The sequence below is a fragment of the Chlorocebus sabaeus genome, chromosome 18, assembly GCF_047675955.1.
Source record: "Chlorocebus sabaeus isolate Y175 chromosome 18, mChlSab1.0.hap1, whole genome shotgun sequence".
NCBI lineage: Eukaryota > Metazoa > Chordata > Mammalia > Primates > Cercopithecidae > Chlorocebus > Chlorocebus sabaeus.
Window position 1 is genome coordinate 36,511,636 of NC_132921.1, and position 27,082 is coordinate 36,538,717.

The window sequence follows — 27,082 nt, forward strand, 5'->3', positions numbered from 1 at the left end:
ATTACACAGAGGATGAACCAATGGCTAATTTGGAAAATGGCCAATTTCAGATCTGGAGAGAAAATGCGCAAGATGAGATGGAAACATCTTGTCATAACTGGAAACAAGAGAGCTATCAAAACACCACTAGGATGATGGCAAAAGGGCTCAGAAGCCGTCCTGAAGAGGCTTCCACTGGCCAGAGTTAGGACAATGTGCGGGTTGACAAGCATAACTGCAGGAGAAATGGAAATAAATAAAAATTGTTTAAATCTGTGTGCGTGAAATGATACTAGAAAATTGGTCCCCTTCAAAGGATGCTGGAGAACAAACTCTTCATTTCTTTTTTTTTTTTTTTTTTTTTTGGGATGGAGTCTTGCTCTGTCACCCAGGCTGGAGTGCAGTGGTATGATCTCAGCTCACTGCTACCTCCACCTTCCGGGTTCAAGCAATTCTCCTGCCTCAGCCTCCTGAGTAGGTGGGACTACAGGCGTGCCACACCACGCCTGGATAACTTTTGTATTTTTAGTAGAGATAGGGGTTTCACCATGTTGGCCAGGCTGGTCTCGATCTCCTAACTTCAAGTGATCCACCCACCTATCTCGGGGTCCCAAAGTGCTGAGATTACAGGCATGAGCCACTGCACCTAGCCAACTCTTCATTTTGAAAACTAGTAAATAAATGAAAAGAAGCCTTTATTTTCTTACTGTATTTCCAGGTAATCAAACATTTGATGAGTGGAAATTTCTGTTTATAAAAGTTTTTCAGCTAATAAATGAATAAAGGATGACTGAATTTTTGTTGAATTTTTGTCACTATTTTGCCTCCCCTAAAGAAATAAAGGATTTAAGCAAAGATCATTGATTGTTGCTAACATCACAAAAGAAGCAACAATCAGACAGTAAGTGCTTTCTGGTGGAAGAATACAATATCACCTATGAAGTATTTTTGCCAAGAAATAAGAGTTGAACCTGAATCCACTGAAGCCTTAATCCTGGTGCCAAGGTCCAGAGAATACAAGAAACTAAGGAACATCTTAAGTGACAACACCAGAATGCAACCAGCAAAATCCAGATAAGAGGAAACTATAGGAAAAACAGTCTGATTTCTTCAACAAACACATTGGAGGAGAAAAAAAAAAAAAGGATATGGAGGAGAATTAAAGGAATTTCTGCTTCTACTGATGATAGTTTAACAGGAGTTAAATTTACCTTTCCACTTTAAACCCCTAGAAAGCTGAACAGAATATATGAAATCTCTGTTTTTAGACATTATATGACAAGCAATGTAGACTGCTATCAGTAGAAGGACAACACATGAGGTGAGCCCTGCAACCTCCCTGGTTTTTTTCATGAAGGCATATTCCAGACCATGAGCAGGGAGAGAATTAAGAAGAGCATGATAATCTTAATGAGTTGAGGATTCAGATATCTTATTTCCAGGAGACTGAGGTCTCTGAAAGTTGTGGTGCCATGATTTGGAGAGAAGAGGCAGCTACGCAGAAGGAGAGCTCCAGAAATCTGCACGGAGATCCCCTTGAGTCTTTACTGAATACTAAGATCTGCGTACATGGGGTGAAATTTTACCAGGTTGAACAAAGAGCATCCAAGGTATAGTGGGTTCCCAGAGATTAGACAGTGCTGGGAAAGATTCATATTCCAGTCAGCCAGAGCAGAGGGTACTTGGACACACAATAGAGACCCCAGAAGAGCCTTACGAGACTTATTTATGTGTCTTATTAGGGCAGATCTAGAGTAGTCTCTTCTCTAGGGGTACTCCAGTCCTGCTGGAAGACTTAAAAGTAAGCCTCAAAAGGATGAAACTGAACTACAAGTGCTGCTTACCAGAACGAAGCCTAACACTCTAAATGAATAAAACAAACGTAACTACTTAACAGTGTATAATCCACAATTATTCATAAATGATGTTCATCATTCAATAAAAAATTACTAGACATGCCAAAAAATGATAATACATTCCAGAATCAGGTGAAAAATCAATCCATTGAAACAACTATGAAACAGAAATAACAAGGATGCTAAAATAGCTATTATAACCATATTCAAACATACAAAAGAAAGCATAAAAACAGAGAAAAGTAAAACATATAGAAGAGGACATATTTTAATGATGTCAGTGGAACTTCTAGAGATGAAAAATCCAGTGTCTGAAATAGAAAATTCACTGGGTTAGATTAACAGTAGATTAGACACTACAAAAGAAAAGATTTGTGACTTTAAGACATAACAACAAAAGTAATCCAAAATGAGCCAGGCACAGTGGCTCATGCCTCTAATCCCAGCATTTTGGGAGGCCAAGGCAGGAGGATCACTTTAGTCCAGAAGTTTGAGGCCAGCCTGAGCAACATAGTGGGACACCACGTCTACCAAAAAAAAAAAAAAAAAAAAAAAGTGTAAATTAGCTGAGTATAGTGGTGTGTCCTCTGGTCCCAGCTACTCAGGAGGCTGAGGTGGAAGGATCACTTGAGCCCAGGAAGTTGAGGCTACAATGAGCTGTGATGCCACTACTGCACTTCTGCCTAGGTGACAGAATGAACTCTTGAATAAGAATAAGAATAAGAATAATCCAAAATGAAGCACACCATCAGAAAAAGACTAAAAAATTAACAGAGTCTCAGTAAAAATATCAAGCAGTCAGCCATATCGGTAAGTAAAGACCCAAAAAGAGAGGATGGAGGGTAGATGACAGAAAAAATATTTTAGGGAAAAAATGGCTGAAATATTTCCAAATTTAATAAAAACTATAAATTCACAGATCCAAAAAGTTCAATAAACTTTAAGCAGGATAACACAAAGAAAACCACTCCAAGGGACATAATAATCTAATTCCTGAAAAATAGTAATAAAGACAGGATCTTAAAAGTAGTGAAAGAACAAAAGACCCATTTAACATAGAAGAACGTAGGTAAGAACGATCATAGACTTCCCATCGACAACAAAGCAAGTCAGAAGACGAAGGAATGGCATCTTTGCACTGCTAGAGGGAAAAAAACTGCAAACTTAGAAATATATACCTAGCAAAAGTATATTTTTAAATGAGAGTGAAATAAAGACGTTTTCAAAAAGTTGACAGAGTGCACTGCCAGGAGACTGTTACTACAAGAAATGTTTTAAAAACTTCTTCATGCTAAAGAAAACTAACACCAGGCAGAAACTTAGATCTCTACAAAGGAATAAAGAGTGCCAGAAATGATAATTATGTGGGACATATAAAAAATTGTTTTCCTGTTAAAAATTGTCTGTAAAGGTTGACAGTTTAAAGCAGAGATTGGCAAACATTTTTCTGTAAAGGATCATAAATAGTAATTATTTGGGGCTTCAAAAGTAATACAGTCTCTGTCACAACTACTCAAGCATCCACTGTAGTGCAAAAGCAGCCATAAACAATAGGTGAACAAATAGATGTGTCTGTGTTCCAATAAAACTTTATTTGCAAGAACAGAGAGCAGGCAAGATTTGATTCACAGGCCATAATTTGCCAACCACTGGTTTAAGCAAAAATGATAACAATGTATTTTGGTGATTATGCATACATAGAGATAAAACCTACCAAACGAGTAGCAAAGGATGGGAAGGAGTAATGGAAGTATACTGTCGTAAGAGTTTTGCATTACACACAAAATGGTATAATTCTATTTTAGGGTGTGATATGCTAAATAGGCATATTGTAAACCTAGTGAATTCCCAAAATAAAATAAAATAAAGTGGTATGACTCTTAAACCAATATTTAATACTAAAAATTCTCAACTGATCCAAAAGAAGGCAAAAAACAGACAAAACTTTTAAAAGAAAAACAATGAAATGACAACAACAACAACAAAACTGATGGAAGAAAAAGAAAACAAATAGCAAGATGGCAGATTTAATTCCAACCATGTAGACAATTGCATTAAATGCAAATGGTCTAAACACCCCAGTTAACAGACAGAGATTGTCAACTGCAAACCAATCACCAACTATATGCTGTCCATTCAAGATATAAAGATGTAGATACTAGGTTAAAAGTAAAAGGAGGAAAGAGATACACCCTGTAAGCGTTAACTGGAAGAAAGCTGGAATGGCTATGTTAATATCAGACAAGGTAGACTTTGAACCAAGGGATATTACCAAGGATAAGGAAGGATGTTTCATAATGATAAAGGGGTCAATTCGTCTTGAAAAATGACAATCCTTTTAATATCCTAATATATATAAGTCAAAATAAGTGAAGCAAAAACTGACAGAACTGAAAAAACAAATTCATAATTAGAGTTGTAGACATCCACCCTCCTCCTTTATAATTCATGGAATAATTCATGAAAAAAAATCAGTAAGAATATAAAAGACCTGAACAATACTATCGACCAACTTGATCTAACTGAAATTTACAGAATACTCCATCCAATAAGAGTAGAATATATGCTTTTTAAAAATACATATAGAACATTTACTAAGATAGAATAAATGCCGGACCATAAAACAAGTCTCAATAAATTTAAAAGGATTAGAATTACACAGAGTATGTTTTCTGATCACATTGGTATTAAATTAGAAATCAACAACAAAAAAAATTTCTGCAAAATCTCACATTTTCAAAAATTAAATAATAAACTTCTAAATTACCCAGGGTCAAAAAGAATTCATAACACTAATTAGAAAGTTTGTAGTCCTTGAAGAAAAATTCAGTTTTATATGCTTATATTAGAAAAGAAAACCCAAAGTCATGATCTAAGTTTCCACCTTAAGAAGCTAGAGCCCAAAATAAGTAGAAAGGAGGAAATAATAAAATCAAGATCAGAAATCAGTGAAATAAAAAACAAACAATGGGATCAAAGGCTATTTTCTAAAGAGCAGTACAAATGATTAAATTTCTACCTAGATTGATCAAGAACAAAAGAGAGAATATACAAATTGCTCATATGAGAAATGAAAGAGGGAGCATTAGAACAGATTGCAGATGTTCAAACGATAAGAAAATATTATAAATAGCCTTATGCCAGTACATCCAATGAAAAGAGAAAATTTATTGAAAGACAAATTACCAAAATTACCAGATGCAGTGGCACACACCTGTAATCCCAGCTACCTGGGAGGCTGAGGCAGGAGAATCCCTTGGGCCTAGGCATTTAAGACCAGCCTGCAACTGGGCACAGTGGCTCACACCTGTAATCCCAGCACTTTGGGAGGTTGAGGTGGGAGGATCGCTTGAGTCCAGAAGTTCAGGATCAGCCTAACCAACATAGCAAGACACTGTCTCTACAAAAATTTAAAAAACAAAAAGTTAGCTGGGTACAATGGTGCACACCTGTAGTCCCAGCTACTCGGGAGGCTGAGGCAGGAAGATCGCTTGAGCCCAGGAGATCGAGGCTACAGTGAGCCAAGGTGCACTCCAGCCTGGGTGACAGAGCAAGACCCTGCATCTAAAAATTAATTAATTAGTTAATTAAAAATAATAATACCAATCCTACACAACCTCTTTCAGAAAGTAGATGAGGAAACACTTCCCAAACCATTCAATGAGGCAAGCAGTGCACTGATACAAAAATCAGACAAAGACATTTCAAGGAAAAAAAAACCCTATAAACCGATATTACTCATGAAAAAAGATGTAAAAGTTACTTAACAAAATTTTAGCAATTTGAATCCAGCAACAGGTAGATTAAATGAGACTTATGTGACATATCAACCAATCACAATGTATAAAACTTATCTGGATCTTGATTGATACAAAGTATAACAGAGAAATTTTAATACTGGCTAGACATTTGATTATAGTAAAAATTATTATTACATTTCTTTAAGTTAATAGTGGTATCAAAGTAAGGATGTGAAAAAGCAGAGTCATTATCTCTCGAGATACTTAGTGAAATATTTACAGATGAAATAATATGATGCCTGGATTTGTTTCCAAATACAGCAGTTTCTGCTTTTCTGTGAGGGATATGTTCCAGGACAGCAGTGGCTGCCTGAAAATGCAGATAATACTGAATCTTATATATACTATGTTTCTTCCTATACTATATATTCATACCAATGATAAAGCTTAATTTATAAATTAGGCACAGTAAGAGACTAACAACAATAACCAATAATAAAATAGAACAATTATAACAATATACTGCAAAAAACGTTATGTGAATATGGTCTCTCTCTCTCTCTTTTTCAATCTCTCAAAATGCTGTAATATTTTCAGAGCATGGTTTACATGGGTAACTGAAACCCTGGAAAGCGAAACCACAGGTAACGGAGATGACTATAACATCAGGGAACAAAGATGAGTAAAACTGGCCATGAGATCTGGGCATGGTGGCTCACGCCTGTAATCCCAGCACTTTGGGAGGCTGAGGCAGGCAGATCATGAAGTCAAGAGATCGAGATCATCCTGGCCAACATGGTGAAGCCCTGTGTCTACTAAAAATACAAAAATTAGCTGGGTGTGGTGGCGCACACTCAGTCGGAAGACTGAGGCAGGAGAATTGCTTGAACCCGGGAAGCAGAGGTTACAGTGAACCAAGATCACACCAGTGCACTCCGGCCTGGTGGCGCAGAGTGAGACTCTGTCTTAAAAAAAAAAAAAAACTGGCCGTGAGTTGATGTCAAAGCTGGATGACATATGTGTGTGAATTCATTATACTATTCTCTTATTTTTTTATTGTTTGATATTTTCTATAATAAAAAGGGTTTTTTTAATTAAAAAGTTCCTCTATTGTGCAAAGGTAACATCCACTAACTCCAAGTTTTACCTCTATGGGCACCAACTTCAGAAATACCAAACACGTTCATGGAAACTTGTGGCATTTATTAGAGAAAATATGCTGCGAGCAGTCGTTTCTTGCAGTGTGCTGTGTACATTGAAGTGGTCCCTGGTAATTAGGACACAGCTTCCCTTTGGGAAAGTGCAGCTAGGCCCTAAAAGCACCGTTGAGAGGAATGCCAGGGCCTCAGAAGGTTCAATCTCAGATCCTACAGAAGCGAGATGGCAGGAGGCATGGGACTCTGAGACTTCCCCTCCTCATCTTGCCGAGAGCAGGCTCTGACCACTAACTTTCATGCTTCCACTGTGCCTGCTGCTACTGAGCCTGGATCCCACACAGCCTGGGTTTGGCTACACATTGCCCTGCAATGTAATCTGAGATAGTTCTAAGGGAAAAACCCAACAAAGCCATCAGCCTTCAAAGGAGTCTGATCCCTGTTCCCTGGGCTACGCTCATGAGTGTATGAGCCCTGGAGAGCTGGCAGGAGCTCTCTGATGGTCTCTGAAGGTCCCTGGCATGTGGCCCCATCCTCCTCCTCAGGTCTAGCTGCTATGGGCAGGAAGGACTGCCAGTCACTCTCACAGGCTCCACGCACACCACAGCCTGAACAGCAGCAGCTGTCAGAAGACCCAGGTCCTTGTCCCAGGCCCATCCCTTCTTAGCTGTGAGACCCTCTGTAGCTAATTCACCTCTTTGAGTCTCATCTCTAAGATGATGATAGCAGTAGCTCCTCATGGTAATGCTGGAGCAACAAATGAGAAAATGCAGGTAAAAGTTCTTTGCAGAGCACTATAAAGATGCAAAGAGCCATTATCAGGCCGAATCCCTGGAACAACTCATGATGAGCCCATCACTTGGGACATGAGCTAAACTCTTGGAACCAGTTGGATGCAAACTTAGAAATCCACTAGGCCAGCCCTCCATCTGAGGCCGGAAGTAGGACAGTGCCTTATTCACAGACCTTGGCTGGCCAGTTGGGACCATCAGGGTTTCACACCCTTGCCTGGGCTCATTGCATTGCACTGCCTCACATGGCAGAAGCTCTGATTTTTAGCATTTACCCAGAAGTCTCAGGGAACCCAACAAATTCAAAACAAATGTTCAAGGAATTCTACCAAAGCAAAGTCCTGAGGAACTTGGAACCCAGTCACCCCAGTCCCAAGAATGCTAACTGTAAAAGCAAGAGGCACCTGTCCCTCAAATGGGTGGGATGGTCTGCCCTGGTTGGGCCTGGGTGGGCTCTCATGATGTCCCTCTTATCATCTCATCAGAAATTCCTTCCTGGACCCAGGCTACCCCAACAGGTGATGTGGTTCCTCGAACCCTAAAGAAGTCTGGACCAGGACCTGCCTCAAAGAGAAATTAGCCCCTAAAGCAGCAGTGTCTCCAGCCTTTGCTGTTGCCACCAGCCTGTAAGAGCTTGCTAAGTTTATAAATGGGTTGCAGGAATATCCCACAGACCTAAAGCCACAGGGTTAACCCAGAACTGTGTTTTGGAGATTTCTTGTGCCAATGTATCCTTTTTGGCCTTTGTATCTCAACATCACACTGAACTTTATCCTCCACTTTCAATGTTCTTGAACATGGTGTGGTCTGGTTGCTGTGCAGACCCTAAGTTCTTCCTAGAATTTGGCACCACGAGTGCCAGCACCATCCTATGGGTGACTCCAGGCTCAGGGAGCTTTGGGGGCTTTGCTGAGGCAAGGTTGCCTGGAGGGGAAAGGACAATTAGAGGTGCTCACCCTCTACCCACTCTCTGCCCACAGGTCCCAGGTACTTACAGACCTCGGCCTGGGCAGGGCTACAGCTGTGACACAGCAGGGTACAGTCCACATTTGGGAGCAGAGTTAGAACTGAGAAGTCAGGACTGAGTCCAAGAAGGAGCGTGAAAAGGACGGAGGCACTGGGTTGTGGCTCAAAGTCAGGATAAAGTTATTAGGCATGGGCGAGAAAGAGAGGGGTTTGGGATGTATGCCCCAAGGCCTGCTGCTTCCACACACTCTCAGGCCAGGCTTCCCAGCTGAGAGAAGCTGCTTGGGTTGGGTTAAGATATCCCAAAGTAGGAAAAAAGGCCAGGGTAACCTCAGGGGCTGGACGACCTTGGGGATGGACATGGGCTTGCAGCCCAGTTTCTGGAATGACCTAGGGCAGAAGTCAGTGGTCTCTGATGGTTCTCTAAAGGGGATGGGGGATGCAACAGACACACTCTCCCGGCCCTCAGGGGCTCCTTGCAGAGGGTGAGAGTAGAGATATAATGCATTTCCTGTCATCCAATTACCAGGCTGCCTATCTCCTGGCAGAAGCAGCTCTCTAGAAAAGTGGACTGGGATGCAGTTAGCACAATCAATCACAAAACCCCTTGGCGCCACTAGGCTGGCCCCCTACTGGAGCAGAGCTAATTATAAGGGAGGAGAATCAGCATCCTACTTGGGAAGTGGGAACAGAACAGGCAGAAAGAGCCCAAGAGTGGACCAGACAGGCCTCCAGTCAGGGCCTCCCAGCATTCCCTGCTAGGGCAGGGACCAGCCTCCCGGAGCATCCTTCTTTCTGTTTCTCCAGGCAGGTAGAAGCCAGGAATGCAGACTGGTTTAAATAAGAAAGATAAGGAGGTTTGGCTCTGTAAAGAAAGCTGAGGACAGGGCCAGCACCTGCACTGCTCCTCCTGCCATCTCCCTAGGATGAGTCCCACCTATGTCACCTGTTCTGTCCCACTTGCCTGTAGGCCCCTGTGCATGTTCCAATCACTCAGCCATATGCAAGGGCCCTGAATGCTCCATGTGTGCTGAATTGAATTAAATGAAATTGACTTGACTGCTGAGGGACAGAATTCAATCCAAACTGCAATTAAATCTTCCCAATTTGAATCTGCTAATTGGAAAAGGCTGGGCAGAAGTTGGCTGCAGTGCAATCTATCTTTTATGGAATTGTTCAATTTAACGGAAAGTGTACCTGAGAATGAGCAAAGGGCTGAAGAAAATGGAACATGTGAAAGCCACGATTTCCTGCACCTAGAAGCAGCCTTAGCATTCAATTGACTGGAACTATTCTCTGGAATCATTCCTGGGTGTGCATGGGAAGGGCTCCCAAAGCAACCCTGGACTAAGCCTGACAAATGGCTAAAAAATGACACAATGGCACATCAATCTTTAAGATAATTCATGCTTTTCCATTGATAGATTATTTTACACTCTAAAACAAAACAAAACAAAAAACATTTTTGATCTAAAAGTTGTAAGAACAGCATAAAGAATTCCTGTATACCCTTCACCCAGATTCCCCAAATGTCACCATTTTACTGCATTTCTATTTCCTTCTCTCTCTGTCTCCCTTCCTCTCTCCCCCCAATGTATATAACATACTTACACACACACACACACGCACACACACACATACATATATATCCACACACAATCCTCTGTGAAGAGAGATGATAGATTAGATAGATTTTTTTTCCCTGAACTCTTTGCAGGCATGATGCCTTTTACCTTTAAATATTCAGTGAACTGCACATCGTTTTAAGTTTTCAAGGGTTCCGATCCAACTCCAGTTAATATCGGCTCTCTTCTGAGCTAGAACCAGAGTTGGGTGTGACCCAGGATCCAAAACCAAGCAACCCTGCATCTCGGGACAACAAAGACGTCTGTCCTTAGTGAGGGAAATTATGGGCAGGTCTTTCAGGGGCCCACTATCCGCAAAGACTTAGCAACAACACCACCCTCAACCTCTCTCCCCAGCTCCCCTCCTCAGTCCTGACCTCTGACCTGGCTGGCTTTGTCTCCATCCTTCAAGATGCAATGTAAGCCTGTGTTTACACAGCCACCCCACCCAGCACTGCCTTGCTGGCATGCCCTGGCACTTCTCTGTGGATTCCTTGAGGCACACCTCCTCCAGGAAGACTTCCTGACCACTCAGTTCCTCCGAATTCTCCTTTCTGCTCTCCCCCGAGGGACCACTGGTTCATATCCCTCATTGAGCCTGGGAAATGTTTTCTATCCCTGTCCCCCTCCCCCACTGCAGGACCATGAACACTGAGTCCTATGCTGAACACTGAGTCCATAATAGCACCCAGTAACATCTAAGCTAATTGCTAGAACCAGGCCCACGTGGGACCATCTGGCCCAGAGGGTGGCTGGGAGCAGAGGCAAAGGCTGGGGCCTGAGAACTAGGCCTCCTGCACCACTCAAAGTGAATGAAAACAGAAACTCCATGGACCTGGCAAGACCACCCTCCTCCCTCCTTCCTCCCTTCCTCCCTGCCTCCCCCAGGGGCCCTGAAGACTCACCAGTCAGTGCCCTCAGCCAAATACCTGGGCTGAGGTGTTTGCAGTTGGCCGAAGTCGAAGCTGGGGTGGAGGCGGTGGGGGTGGACAGATACACGCTCCTGACTCCGCCTGCACCAGAAGGGATGGAGAGCCCTGGCGTCAGGGGCTACCCAGGCCACTAGTTCTCAGGAGCTCTGAGAAACCCTCAGGTTGCCCCACTCTTGCAGCCCCGCTCAGCACCCACAGTCTAGCAAGCACTGAGCTTCACCACTCTTGACAAACTCCAAGGAAGCTTCCCAGATGAACAGCAGGCTGCACCTCAGGAACTCTGGCTGTCTCCAGGCTGCCGGCTGTGCGGAGGCCTCTCCCTTGGTGTGTCTGTGGCAGACTACCTGCCTCCATCCACGCTCTCTGCCTCTTCGCCCTTCTCCTTTTCACTGTCCTTGGTGGGCCATCTTCAAGACACACAGACTTGCCTCCTGCAGGCTTGATGCACCCCTCTGCTCCCATCATGCTCTTCTCCTCTCCTCAACCCTTTTTCAACACTCTTCCCAGCTTTCATGGCACGGGTCAAAGCCTTCCTCCTCCAGAAAGGCCTCCTTGAACATCCCAGATCATGGTGACCTCTTCTCCTTCTGATCTCCTACAACACTCACCTTCTATCTCAAGCATCCTAGGGCCTCAGAGATGATCTAGTCCAGCATTTCTCAAAGTGTGCTCTGAGCATCCTTGGGAGTCCCTGCAACCCTTTCAGGTGGTTCAAGAGGTCAAAACTATTTTCCTAATAATACTATAAGGCTATTTGCCTTTTCACTCTCATTCTGTCACAAATGAACAGAGAACTTTTGCAGAAACTACATGACACAGATTCTGTCAGATTGAATGCAGAAGCAGACATAAGAACACAGCTGCCTTCTATTAAGCCACACATTAAAGAGATTTGCAAATATGTTTTAAAAAAGTCATTCTCACTAAATTTATATATAGTGGTTATTTTCATAAAAATATATTATTATATTTAAAATATATATATAATATAACATATATAAAAATATATATATAATATAACATGAATTTGTTGTTATTTTTAAGAGAATTAATAAATATTTAAAACTTTTTAGTTTTCATTTTTAATATGGTAAACATCAGTAGTCAAAACCCACATAAACAGAAGCTCTTTGTAGTCTTCATTAATTTGCAAGAGTGGAAGAGTCCTGAGACCAAAAAGTTTGAGATCCACTGACTATCCAACTCTTTCTCCTGACAATTGAGACTCAGAGAGGCACAGTGACTCACCCAGGGCCCCACAGCTGCTCCAGACCTATTTGATGAGGATTGTCTAATTTGACTCCCTGCTTGTTTCCTAAGTGTTAATATGTAGCCAGACTCTATCTAGACCGTGGGCTCTTGAGAGCTCTTGAGGGCGGGAACCAGCCATTCCCGGAACCAGTCATTTCCTTTTGGTATTCTTTAGGGTTCTTCAGTGTTAGAATCAGGCAGTCATAAAGCTGGAGGGGACATGAGCGGTTCCCTAGACAAATTTCCTCCCACACCATGCAGGAGTCCACTGTGAGGATCCTGGACCACCAGTTACCCAGTCCCCGACCCTGCACCTGGGTGACGCAGTGGGGACACACGCTGGCTTCTGAGGGAGCCCATGTCAGGTCAGGACAGTGCTCACTGCCTGAAATGAATGCCTCTGAAACAACAGCTACTTCCTACAGAGACCCACTTGGTGACTGTCAGCCAAACCAGGGAGAGAAGCCAGGAGTCCAGCAGCCTGTAGCCCCGCCCCCGTCTCTGCCACACCGGGCCACGCCCACGCCCTCGCCCTGGCCCCCTCACCCAGCCCCACCCGGGTCCCCACCTCCACCCCAGGCAGCACCAACCTGGGGTGCGAGACGAGCCTGCGGTGCTGGGCTTCCAGGAGCTGCTGCTGCAGGAGGTATTGCTGGTGCAGGGCCTGAGGTAGGAAGGAGGGACCTGTGACGTCCTGGAACTGCAGGGTGGGCAGCGGGGTCAGCGACTGGTGCAGGGCGCCGCTGTGCTGGTGGGCCGGGGCCATGTGGGCGCTGAGGCCTGGCTGCGACTGCACGGGGTGGGCCAGCGGGAAGTCGGGAGCGAGCTGCTGCGGCTGCGGGGGGCCCAGGTGGAAGTGGCGGCAGGAGGTAGCGTGAGGATGCTGAGACCTTTGAAAGGGGGCACCTGGAAGGCAAGGACAGAGACATCTCCATGACCACCAGCACGAGCAGCCACCACACTGACTCTTGTGCCCACCAGGGGCAACCTGGGGCTGGAGAAGCTCTAGACCTGCATTAGGACACAGCAGGGTCATCACTGTTAGAGGCATGTGGTCATCTTTAACCCAGCCAGGTAAAGTCTGTGTGTGTGTACCTGTTGGAGGGGGAAAGTGTGTCTTTAATGAATACATAAGCATCCTTTTTATAATTAACGTACTTGTTTAGAAGTTTTAAGGTTCCTAAAGCTTGGCCTTTTCAATTAGACTCCTATGCAAGCTCACTGACCCTATTGCCTTTTTAAAGATGCCACATGGAGAAAAGTTAGTCCAGCTTAGCCAAGTTCTGAACTTCACTGAAGCCTGGCCAGCCAGGACTCAATCCTTATGGAGCCCTAATTCCCAGAGAAAAAACAACCAGAAGTTGTTTTGCATACAGTTTTAAGGAAAGAAAAGACTCAGATCACACGAAAGAGTTTTTTTATTTAAGTAATAGTTAAATAATTTATTATAACATTGTCATTTATTTAAAAGCAAATGTGTCCAGGTATAAGCTGGGTTCAGGCTACATTCAATTTGAGCTCTAGTCCTTTTCTAAATAAAATTGAGCCTGATGACAAGAAAGCCTTACAAATTCTAAGCGAAAATCCAGCTGTAGGTGGCAAAGAAGGCCTTTAATGAGGCCAAGAAGTAGACCCGGTATTTCAGAAAGATTTACAGAAAACTTCCTGCTAACTATGGCAGATTCAGTACATGTCTGCTCCTCCTAATACCCACTAAAATGAGAACAAAGGAATAAAGAGACAATAAACAGACAAGGACAGAGGACAGGAGAGGTGACATCAGCAGGCAACAGATGTCAACAAATTTTTGGAAGAAAAAGAAAGCAGATGGAAGAATTAGCAGAGTTGAGAAATTGAAGACCAAGCACCTACTAAAGGAGTGGTCAAGAAGAAATGGACAAGTCTTGCCGCACAGTGCCGGAAGGGTCAGGAATTGGAGGCAGTGGCTACTTTGGAAGGCAGGAGAAAGGGCAGAACTGAGAACAGGGAGACTGATTGCAATCTGTGTAAGGAGCAGTTCTGCCCAGGGCTCCTCCCCGTTCTCATGCAGGGCAGTGAATTTCCTTCCCAGAGAGGATCCAGTAGGAGTGGGGATTAACCTGAGACAGAAGAGGGGAGGGGTGCAGCACCATGCTAACAAACACAGCAGAATTAAGTGAAAGTCTGTATATGAAACTTTGGAATCCCTGTCCTCTTCTACTACTTGGTGCAAAAAACACTGTTACCCAAGTGTGTGCCCCTCCCCTGCACCCTCCACAGCCCCAGGGTGAAACTGGGGGATGCTTCTCTAAAGAAAATCATTGGTCCCAGGAAGAGCTCCGCAGATACTTCTGGTTGAGAGCACCCCAGTTAAATCACTGGGTCCCCAACTGGCCACTCTATAATGAAGCCCATTCATTGAAAAGTCCATTCTCACCCTCAAGGCACACAGGCATTCTAGACAGCTTTAGTGACCTACTGTTTGGCATGAACAGATAGCCTAAGAGTGATCGGCCTTTTGATTACAAAGTGAAAAGAGAAAGAGAACCTACCAAATTTTTAAAAATGAACTCAGAGTATCATGTCCTTTGCAGGGACATGGATGAAACTGGAAACCATCATTCTCAGCAAACCAACACAGGAACAGAAAACCAAACACCACATATTCTCACTCATAAGTGGGAGTTGAACAATGAGAACACATGGACACAGGGAGGGGAACATCACACACTGGAGCCTGTCGAGGGGTAGGGGACAAGAGGAGGGAGAGCATTAGGAGAAATACCTAATGTAGATGATGGATTGATGGGTGCAGCAAACCACCATGGCACGTGTATACCTATGTAACAAACCTGCACGTTCTGCACATGTATCCCAGAACTTAAAGTATAATTTTTAAAAAATGAACTAGAGGAACAGAGTTAATGCAAGGGCTAGAAAAAAAATTAACTTCAAAACAATATAATCCATACACTCAGGAAAATAAGATGTTGGATCCATGCAACAAGAAGCTCTTGTAGAAGGATCAATGAGAAAACGAGAAAAAGATCTCTTGGAAATTAGAAATGTATGAGATGAAATAAAATTCAACAGGGCAACCGGAAGACAAAGCTGAGGACTCCAAGAAACCAGAATGAGAAGACAAAGAAGTGGGGAATGGGAGGAAAAAAGATGCAAACGTTGAAGGAACCAGTCAGAAATTCCACATTTCACTAGAAAGAGAGAAAGAATGGAGGAAATGATAGGGAGAAAATTAGGAAAAAAATTACGAAGCCTGTTTCCTAGAACTGAAAGTCTGCATTCCTAGATAGAAAAGGGCCTCTGAGTGCCCAGCAAAATAGATAGGGGAAAGAACCCGCCCGAAAAACATCTCCCCATGAAGTATCCAAACAACGGGAGCAAAGAGGTGGTTCTGAAGCCTTCCAGAGAAAAATCAAACAGGTCCCATGAAGGTCAGAAATCAGAATAGCTTGAGATTTTTCAAGAATGAATGAATCCAGAAGCTTGAAAACAATAGAGCAGCTGCCTTCAAGGTATTGAGGGGGAAGGATGATTTCCAATCTAGAATTATCTGCCCAGCCAAACCATTAATCAAGTATGAGAATAGAATAAAGCCATTTTCAAACATATATAAGCTAAAAAAAAATTAAGTTTCTCAACACTCCTTCTCAAAAAGGTACTAACACAAACCAAGAAAGAGGAACAACAGAACAGGGCTGCACCCGACAGAGGTGGAAGGCTTCCCAAGAACACAGCTGCGCAGAGACCTCTGCAGCCATTCCGCAGGGGAACAGGAGGGACTCTGGGAGGGGATCTGGAGGAGAGGAGAGGGGACTGGAAACAATGGGACTGCTGACAAATATGGCCACAGGAAAATAGTATTACTGCACAGTGGCTCACACCCATAATCCCAACACTTTGGAATTACTTAGGAGGCTGAGGCGGGAGGACCACTTGAGGTCAGGGGTTCAAGACCAGCCTGGACAAGATAGCAAGACCCCATCTCAATTAAAAAAAAAAGGAAAAAAAAGAGTATTTTAAAAAATAGTATTTGAAGGAATTTTACAATGTGATAGAGAATTTGGTAAGAATTTGTAAAAATACTATAGAAAACAAAACAATCAAAAGAAAATGAGGCAATTATTATGACCAGGAAAAGAAAAAGTTGTGTAAGAAAGTGTAACTACCTGTATGATGTTATACTTGGCTCAACAGTAAACAACATTTCTATATTAACAATAAAACAAATAATAAGCTATATTAGAACAGAAAAAGACATTTCTTCCACAATATGAATAACATAGGCAATATTAGAAACTTAAAAATCGACAAATAGAAATCTAATCTTTGGTTGTCAATTTGGTAATTTATGTCCTTTAGGAAAGAAATGCCTGAAGAAGAGTTAAAAGTGAGCTGCAGTTGAGGGATTTTGCCTCTGGTGTGGAGGGCAAAGGGCAGACTGAAGCTGCTTGACTCAATGTGTCTTATACTCGTCTATTCAGCCTTGTAGATTATGTGCCTGCCACTGATCAATTTTTTAAAATAAATCTTTGCAAAAAGAAATGAAAATCCAAAGAATTTCTGCTTGACTGCAAGTGAGCCAGAAAAGAATTATCTAGAACTTTAATTCCCACAGGCATTTCCATAAGTAGGGCCTCTCTGCCTTATAGATTCTGGCTTTGCTGAGTTCGGGAGCTGCCGCAAGAGCAAAGCTGCGCCAGACCCCCTTCCCCTCATTCCATGGTCTACCATGACACAGGACAAAGGGAAGGAGACTGCCAGTGTGACAGAGGGAAGGGGGGCAAGAAAAGGGAGGACTGCAAAGGGATAAAGAAGAGAAGTAGAAGATAAGCATGACTATAAAGGAAAAGAGTGGGGTGAAAACGGGTATTGTCAAGACTCTCATCCAGCACTGTCCAACAGAATTATAATGTGGGCCACATAGGGAATTTTACATTTCCTAGTAGTCACCTTTTAAAAAGTAAAAAGAAACAGTTGAAATTAATTTGAATAATATATGTTTCTGTAATTCATCGTATCCGAAATGTTATTTCAATATGTATTCTATGTAAAACATTTAGCTTTTTTACATTCTTTTCTTTTCATACTATGTCTTCAAAATCTGGTGGCTATTTTGTAGTTACAACACATGTCAGTTCGCCCTAGCCTCATTCCAAGTGCCCAGTAGCAACTGGAGGTGAGTGACTTTCATTTTGGACAGTGCAACTCTGTAGGAAAAAAGCCAGCTCCGTACACAGAGCAAAGCACTTCAGCCAAGTTTCCTAACTGATAGAGTGGAGCAGCGACCACTGCTTACTGGTGAAATCCAAACCCCTTGGCCTGGTTTTGCTTGTTTTTGTTTTTGTTTGAGATGGAGTAGCGCTCTGTCACCAGGCTGAAGTGCAGTGGCATGATCTCAGCTCACTGCAATCTCCGCCTCCCGGGTTCAAGCCATTCTCCTGCCTCAGCCTCCCGAGCAGCTGGGATTACAGGCAAATGCCACCACACCCAGCTATTTTTTGTATTTTTAGTAGAGACGGGGTGTCACCATGTTGGCCAAGATGGTCTCGATCTCCTGACCTCGTGATCCACCCACCTCAGCCTCCCGAAGTGCTGGGATTACAGGCTCGAGCCACTGTGCCTGGCTTCCCCTTGGCCTGGTATTAAAGCTCCATTCTCCATGTTTCCCACAGACCCCTCCAAGCCCTCCCCCAGCCGTCCACACTAGTCTACCAAGGAGCCTTCAGCTTTCTCTGGAGACTCATTAGGAGGACCACTTCTCGCACATTCCCACTGGAGAGCTTGTGCTCCCATCTCCCTGGCTGCTTTTCCCATCTCAAAAGGTTCGTGTCTCCTCTCAGTTCCTCCAGAAATGCCACCCTGCCCACCAGCCCCAGGGATGCCTTCCTCCTCTGAGCTCTGAGAACTCCCTTCTCGCCCACTCCTTTGGCATGTGGCAGTGGCTACCTTGAGCTGTCTCTTCACACTGGCCGCCCCCACTCGGCTGGGCTTCATGTCTTTGCTGTTTCTGGATCCCCACGCACCTGGCTTGGTGCTGGCACCCAGTAAATACCTGCTTGTCTGACGGATTGTTGTGGGGAGTGAGGGAAGCGCCGTGGCTCGAAGGGACTGTGGGTTTGAGGCTGGTTGAAGGCAGACTGGTTTGAAATGGAATGGGAAAGAGAATGACAAGTGGGGCCAGGTAGGCTCTGGGTTTTGATGCTGTGGCATAGCAGGGCCAGGTCAGGCGGGGCTGGCCAGCACCCTCCCGGGTGGGCCCTGGTGGAGCCTCCCCTACTGTCACGAACGTGCAGCTGCCTCCCTCACAGCAGCCCCTCCTGCCATGAGGATACCCACTCTGTCCAAGGAGCCTTCAGAATTCTCTGGAGGCTCGTGAGGAGGAGCACCAACTGCCCCAGCCTGGGGAGGTTTCTACCATCCTACAACCTGTGCCCTCCAGCGGACACACTGGGAAGTGAGAGCAGATGCCTTCTCTCCAGGTGGCAGCCAGAGGAAGGTGGGCACAGGTACCTGGCTGTCTGTAACTTTCCAGGCCATTTCTACCTGCAAGGTCCTTTGACTTCCCTTCTGGGAGGCTGTGCTTCTTTCCTCCACCGTCTCCATCTCCAGAGTGGTTCTTGGTCTCAACACCCTGCTGAGAAGGGAACTGGAAGTGGAAATATCACCTTGCCCTCCAGGGCCTCTCCTCAGCCCTAAATCATGTGGGATCTGTAACAGTACGAGGCAGCAGCTGCTCTGTTTGGTCCCTAAGACCAAAGGAGTGAAGCTCTCAGGATAGAATATCTAGGCCCATGACAAGTCAATGATCAGTGATGTCTGAAAAACAGACATCCCAAATACCCCATTAGTAGAAAACCTGCAATTTTTCCCATTAGAGTTACTCCTTCAAGTTAAAAAATAATCTCCAGATGTCCCTGATTACATTATGCATTTGTCGTATTTCCCCAGGCTAAAATGCCATCAGTTGAAAGATCCTTTATGAGCTAATTAATATTTTTAGGGAGTAGGGAGAAAGAAGGGTCTCCCAGAAGCAAACAAACACCACATTAAATAAGCACATCAATGGTAAGACACACATTCGTTTCAGAAGAAAAATGTGCATCTTAGAATTCTGGAGTTGATACGGACAGTGAGCACACCTGAGAATTGGCCGGGAGCTGTACCATAAAGCAGGGGGTGGGGGCCTAAGCGAGGTGGGTGCAGGGCTGAGGATAGCCTTGCACAGCTGCGACAGGGGGAACCCACAGGTGCTGGGCTCACCTGACACCCACCTGGCACACACGGTACACACTATAGGTGACCCACAAATGCCTGTTGACTGCTGGCTGCTGGATAGTGGGTGGATAAGAGGACAGAAGAACCCATGGAGGAGGGAAAGGAAAGGGAGAAGCAGAGAGCAGTGGCGAAAGTGGGTGGCAATAACAGTGACAAGGTCTCCCAGTCTCTAGAAGGCTCACTGTCTTGCCTGGGACACTCATCTGATAAGTGACAAAGTAGAAATTTGAACCAAGATGTTTCCTGAAAGCCAAATGTGGCAGAAGGGGATGGAGCACAAGGAGTTAGGAAGCTTGATGAAATAAGGTAGCAGTGAGAGAGTGCTGTGGTCTGAATGTTGGTGTCACCCCAAAGTCATAAGTTCAAATCCTAACTGCCAAGGTGATGGATTTAGGAGGCAGGGCCTTTGGGAAGTGATTAGGTCGTGGGGATAAAACCCAATGAATAGGATTAGTGCCCTTATAAAAGAGACCCCAAAGAGCTGGCTTGCTGCTTCCACCAGTGAGAACACAGAGGAAAGAAGCCATCTATGAGGAGGCGGGCCCTCACCAGACCCCAGATCTGCCAGCACCTTGATCTTGGACTGTCCAGCCTCCAGAATTGAGAGTGATACATTTCTGTTGTTCATAAGCTCCCAACCTATGGCCTTCTGTTAGAGCATCCAAAACAGACTAAGACAGGGGGCCTCCCAGGTAGGAAGACAGTGCAGAAATAGGGCCAGGACACCAAGAGGACACACTGGGTGCAGTCGGGGGGCTCCTCTGGCCAGCAGATGAGGGGAGTGGAGTGAGGGCTGGGCCTGGGCAGGAGCAAAGCCCCAGGCCAAGAAGTGAGATGCCAGGGACCATGGAAGGCAGCAAAGGCTTCTTCAGGGAAGGCCGATCCTGAGCTGGAGGTCCTGATGCTCCAGCCCCAGGACTTGCTCTGGAGAAAAGTGGAGTTTCATCCTCAAGACTCCAGGGCTGAGAGGCACTGCCTTCCAGTCCTCCAAGGAAAAGGGGGCTGAAGGAGGGGAAGAACAGGCAGCCTGAAGGGCCCCACAGGGCACCTGACATCTCGGCCTGGCCTGCCACCCACCCGGGGCCACCCCAGTGACAATGGCCTTCTGCTGGTGGGCACTTAAAGCACAGTTCTGTTCAGGGTCCCTGTTGCAGGCCCCCCAGCTGACCAGAGCCAGCTGTCCCTGCTCCAGGGCTGTGGGATCCTGGGAGAGTAGGATGGGATCCAAACCCTCCCGGGCTTCTCTGGGGCTCCCCGGAGACCCGAATTCCCGCCTCTCCAGGCCAGCTCTTAGGTGTCACGTTTCCCGCCGTGCTCAGCTGAGTCAGCCTCACTCTTCCCCAGCGTTGGGGCAGAACAGGGAGGGGACACTGGAGGCAGGGCCCTGATGGTCAGAAAGGAGGGGAAGGCCAGAGACTCCCTCTCCAAAGACACAAGGGAGGGGCAGGGAGAAAGAAGACAGGTCAGCCGGCCGCAGAGCTGGAAAGGCTCAGCCTCTTCAGCCAGGGTTCAGCGCTGGCTCCTTTTTGAAAAGCCCACACAAGCAGCAAATAAAGCCGGCCTTTTGAAAAGCAGGTCTCTGCCCGCAGAGGCCAGTGGGGAAGGCATCACTACCAAGAAGTCTTCAAAGCCAGGCAGGGTCACCCTGTGTAAGGTCTCCGTCCCAAAGGCCAGGGCACTTCCCCTCACAGTCAGACCTCGATGGGCCCATGGACTTCTCCAGGCCCTAGTTTCCTGGACTTGTGGCCTGCAGTGATGCTGCTGATCCCACACACCTGCTGAAATCTCTTTGCTGGCAGGGGCCTCAGATAGCTTCTGACCAGGCCTCTAATCTTATTCACGGGGAGGCTAAGTAGAAAGTAGAAAGCACAGGGAAGATGTTTGTGTTCAGAGTGTTGTGACCACCGCCAGGGTCCTAGAGCTGGACAGAGCAGACCTGAGATGGGCACGTCAGAGCTGTGATGTGATGCCCAGCATTTGAAGCGGGCTGGAAGCAGGGAGAGACAAGGACCAGCGCTGACCTTCGAAATCCCTCTTCCAAATAAATGGCTGCCACGTTAACTTTCCTAAAGCACAATTCTGAGCATTCCATTCCCTGCCCAAACCCCCTCTCCCAGCCTTGCTCTCTCTCTCACTGCTGTATCTGACCTTCCTTATCTCTCCCAGACCCCCAGGTGCCTTGCTGCCTCTGGGTCCTCAACAGCCATTCTCTGTCCGCTGGCACTACCACCCTGCTTTGCCAGATCATTGCATCCTGTCCAACCTTGACTATCCTGGGCAGATGTCAACTCCCCTGGGAGCCTTCCAAGACCTTCCCAGGTGGATGAAATTCTCCTCTCCATCTGACTTGTGGCATTTAGGCCAGTATACTTGGCATTTTGTCTGTGTGTGAATTTTATCTCCAATAATAAGTTGTGAAGTGAGGGTTTTCAGAGCAGGTACCATGCAGTAAATGCCCTTTGTTCTTAGAAGGTAATATTATAAGAAATACTCTGAGAGGGGAGGAGAATGAAATACTGGAGAAAAGAGGAAAAGAAAGATAGAAGGAGGTGGAGAGAGGAGAGTGAAGAAGGAAGAAGGAGGGAAAGGGGGAAGAAAGAGTTCTTTATCTTAGAACCAGTAAGGATGAAGTTATTAGCTAGTAAAGAAGCATAGTTTTCCATGGAGTCCTGCAATATCCTAGCTAGATGAAGTTCAGAGATCACGCAGCCCTCATTCTACGGATGAAGATCTGGAGGCCAGGAAATCTGGGGTGGCATGTCTGAGGGCTCTAGGGTAGTCATGGCCAAGTTGGGGCTGCCGTCCAGGTCTTCTGAGTCCCAGTGCTGCAGTGCGATCCCCCTGCTCTGCCACATCAGAGTCACTGCCCTCCAGCACGTGGGTCCTCATACGCCCATACATGTCTCCACATGGTACTCCCAGAGAGGAACCCGCCTGCCTGGGGGCTCGCCGAATGGAAATAGCATGTCATGGTCCTGGTGGTCCCATCTCTCCTCCCCATCCTCTCTCTCTCCTGAGTTCCCCTAGGAATAAGCCTGTTCCCGCCTACGACCGTAACCAAGATACAGAGCACCAGCTCCTGGCCTCCATGGGGAATAGGCTTGAATCTCTTCTGCGGGAGATGCTGAGGAATGGCTGAGGTGAGCAAGACTGCTCAGGTACATTGCAGTCTGCTTGGCCAATAGCCCCAGGCCTCCTCCCTGGACTCAGTAAATGCCAAGGACAAGCCCTGGCTCTATAGCGCAGGTCAAATATTTCCAGGCCCTTGGGTACTTCTGTAGCAAGACAAATCCCAGGGCCTTTGGACATCCCCCAAAGGAAAGGCATTAGGCCTTGCATTTCACAGGGTTTAACTGATGGAAAGGTTGAAGGAAACTCCTGGGTACTGGAACTGATTTTGGGAAACTCACGTTAAAATGGACTTGATAAACTGGACTCTGATGATGGACAGCAGGGTTGTGAAGGGACTTGAGTCATCTGACACTAGGAACAGTTGGAGAATCTGGGCATGAGCAAGGAAGAGGAAACTCTGGGCCAGGTAATAGCTGTAGTCAAAGGGTGAAGGTCTTTCTGGTAGGCAGATTTGAGTCAACATAAGGAAGACATTTCTCAGAATTTATTTTGTCTCCCAAAGTTCCTCATCACTGCAGATGTCCATGCAGAGGTCAACTACTGCTCAGAAGAGGAGCGTGAACACGAGCAAAGGGCTGGGGTGTGACCTGGAGTACTTCCAGGGCTCTTTTTGGCCCATCAGGTGATGATGCAAATTCCCTGCAACATCTACCCTCCTTTTGGCATGATCATAGTTAAAACTGCCAAACTGGACAGTCACCATCTGTGAAGGCGCAGAGAGCCAGACCTTGGTGCGGGAGGAAGAAGCATGGCAGTAAGGAGAGAGCAAGTCTTGGATCCTTAGGGAGCAAGCTGGGGGACCTGCGCCCACGTGGAAGGAGACGTAAGTCCAGAAGAGGCCCACGTCCAAAGACAGACTTCACGTTCTACTCAACATGACCTGCAGGGAGTCTCCTCTCCTCTCTGCATCGATACGGCTCAGAATCTTGTTTCCTGTATCTTCTGAGGCTCTCAATAGCCCACATTAACTTTTCCAGCCTGGGAGAAATTCGGATTTCGTGCAACTAGGTAATACACCCTTTGTGACTCACTCAGATGAAGGGTGCTTGGGAAAGTGATACAGGAAAAATGAGGGTGGGGGGAAATTGTGGGGAACCTTGAATGGCAGAACTGAGAGTCTGGGGATACTGGGAGTCTGGGGCACACTTCATGAGCTAACTACTTGACTACATACCAGATAAATCAGAGATGAAGAAAACGAAAGTGGGCCATCTGCCCAGAACCCAGCTTCAAAGGCCTTTCTTCCCGGGTTCCTTACCTACTCCAGGTATATCAGTTTAACCACTTTTGCTCCAGTCTGATCAACCCCAAGAGGCCTATTGCTTGGCTTAGCCCCCAGGGCTGCCATGGGTCTACTTTGCTCCCTCTCTGTCTATTGGTTCCCGGTCCAATGGAGGATGCCAAGGGCCTAGAAAGAAAGTGATATGCCCAAAGGGATTCTTTACAGCCAAAAGCTGCTTTGTGATGCTTCCCCAGGGCCAGGCTTTGATCTCTAATGAAAAGCTCAGCTTCTTCCAAGGAACTGAATTCCTGCTCTCAAAACACTGATGGGAGGGGACTTTGCATCCTAAGGAACCCTACTTGCCCATGGGTCTGAGACAATTAAGCAGCAAGCTTCCAACAAGCAGCAAAGGACCAGTTTTTAGCTCCAGTTGCCATCATGGACCAGGAGTAAGGGAAAGAAGCCTAGAAGGGTTGGTTAGAGACAGGATACAATTACAGAAGAAAACCTCTGTGAATAATGGGACAATATTCCGGGCATGATCCATCCAAGGAGATACTTATCCCCTTCTAAACCAACAAAGTGTATGGACACATTCCCACCACAATCCTAACAAGGCCTTTTGTGGAAGGCATCTGTGGTCAGAAGACTGTACACTCCATGAAGGCAGAGCCAAAGTCTGTCTCATTCACCTCTACCCCGACTGCCTGGCACAGATCCTAATACACAGTGAGAACTCGTTGAATGAATGAATGAATGATCCTGAACAGGTGAGCATGGAGGAAGCATCATCTTGCCAAAAACCTTGATCATGTGCAAGCAGCTGCCTTGCAGCATTTTAGAACTGCATGGAAGTTCATAGTGTCAGAAAGAGAAAACTAAAGCAGATAAAGTGCAAGGTAGAAAGACTAGCTTTGAAGAATTGCAGACAGAAGGGCTGAGAATTCTTTGCAGTGAGCATAGGGGCCCAGTTGTGGGTCCAACACGAACTGGGGAGACCCAGCACGGAGGTGGTCAGTGTGTATCACAATCAATCAACAGAAGAAGAAGCGATTTCAAACTCAAAACAGCAGTCCTCATCCTGCCATTCCTGGCCAGGGAAGGAGGGGTCTGCACTGTGGATGGCATTGGGCAACTTTTGCAAACCATGTGGAGTTCCTCTTAGGTCATGAGTTCAGATATTCTCCTACTATTATATTTTTAGCACATACTCAAGTAAATTAAAAACAAAAAAGCAAATCTCCAAACCCCAATAACTTTCTTTCTTTTTTTTTTTTTAAGATGGAATCCTGCTCTTGTTGCCCAGGCTAGAGTGCAATGATGCAATCTTGGCTCACTGCAGCCTCCACCTCCTGGGTTCAAGCAATTCTCCTGCCTCAGCCTCCCAAGTAACTGGGATTGCAGGCACACACCACCACACCTGGCTAATTTTTGTAATTTCAGTAGAGACAAGATTTCACTATGTTGACCAGGCTGGTCTCGAACTCCTGACCTCAGGTAATCTGCCCTCCTCGGCCTCCCGAAGTGCTGGGATTACAGGTGTGAGCCACCACATCTGGCCCAAACCCCAATAACTTCCAAGACATGCTAGGGTGGCTACCTGGACCACATTAGCATTGTCTGGTGCCCAAAGGAGGGGACCCAGGTCAGAAAGCCACTTCGATGGGGCCCCTTCCTATTGAGGTGTGCAGAACACACATGATGCTTACACAAGCCTGGCCCTGTGAATATGGTGGACAGGACAGAGAGTAGTTTTATTCCTCTGCCTCCCATTTCTCCTGGGAAAATTGTTTCATCTGATGCCCCTTTGTCCTGTGGCCTCCTCTGTTCTGCCCCAAGCCTGGCTCCCAGAGCCATTCATTCTGATGTGTGATGATGGGGAAGAGTTTAGGAGAAGAGCTTGGATCGTGGCTTTTCTCAGGAGCGGTTACATTTTAAGGAGCTGGTGCTATGAAGTTCTAATGGTGGGATTTCAGACAGCAGCCAGTGAGTGGAAGCACCATGGGAGTTCCTGACCTCCACACGCCCCTGAAATCAGATCACATCAGTAAGTGGATATCTGCTTGCTTTTGGAGGGAGCCGGAGTCAGTAAAATTAGATTCCCGACCATCACCACTCATGGGGCAGCCCTGTCTAGCACTCTGGGGTGTTGGGGAGGGGAGGTGCGCATGAGAGAGAGTAGGTGGACGTCCGTGGAAATACATGAGAAAGGAAGACAGGAAAGAGAGGTCAGAGGAGAGCAGGGGAAGAGAGATAACAAAAGGTTGCCAAGAGGAAGAGGGGAGGGAGGAGATGCCTGGGAAAGGCAGAGCTGTAGGTTTCTTGGAGCTGGCAGATCCCATATGCCTAACAAGCAACAGAGGCCTATCCGTCTCCAGTTACCTGGAGGGGCTCCATCAGCCACTTGGCTGCCCATGCCTTGTGACTGCCCTGTCCCCACCCCTGTCGGCCTTCCCCAGGAAGCCTGGTCCAGCTGTGCGCTGCCCACTCCGCTCATTGCTTAATATCATGCAGTTATTTCAGGCCAGCAGCCCTTTGACCCAGTCACTCCAGCTAGACCCAAAGGACCCCTCAGGCTGAGATTGTGCCCGCTCCCCTAGAGGAGAGTCCCGGCAGGCTCTCAGGGGAGTGACTCGGGTACCCACTTCCTGTCTCTGGAGTTCAGCTTTCCAATCTGCAAAATGAGCGTGTTGTGTCTTGCTTGCCCACGTAGCAGGGAGAATGCTATGAAGCTCCCCAACTCCTTCCCCCAGTGAAAGCGTCTTATAAGTATAGAGGCTTTTCACCCTTCCCGAGGCCTGGCCTAGGGCTGGCTGCAGAAGATGGCTCAGTGATTTCCTTGAATTGGAGATATTCCCGGACTCTGAGAGCAGCTGCGCCTCCCAAGTCCCCCTCTCCCCATCGAGCTCCAGCACCGTCTGTAGTAAAATACCAGGCAGGGGAGAGTAGCCAGGGCACCCAGCAACAGGCCACCCAAGGGCAGCCTGTCAACAGAAGCACCCTGGCTGACAGCCTACTTCTGGGGTGAACTCGGGGACATCAGAAAGATTCATGGTCCAGTAATAGCGTTCCCACTAGAGCCAAAAATTCTCCAGGAGGGAATCATTGCTTTGGATTAAGCATTGCTCTCTCTCTCTCACTTCTACTTTCAAAGTATAA

General features: G+C 46.1%; 1 protein-coding gene across 1 annotated transcript in view; it reads right to left on the bottom strand.

Annotated features, from left to right (window-relative positions):
• The window catches only part of ARK2C (arkadia (RNF111) C-terminal like ring finger ubiquitin ligase 2C), a 127,157-nt gene that overhangs the window by 14,807 nt on the left and 85,268 nt on the right, over positions 1–27,082 (bottom strand). Inside the window, exons 2-3 of the mRNA XM_007974140.3 lie at positions 12,885–13,200; positions 11,017–11,124 (exon numbers count right to left, since the gene is read on the bottom strand). Coding sequence (XP_007972331.1) covers positions 11,017–11,124; positions 12,885–13,200 — 424 coding nt within the window. The remainder of the gene's footprint in view (positions 1–11,016; positions 11,125–12,884; positions 13,201–27,082) is intronic.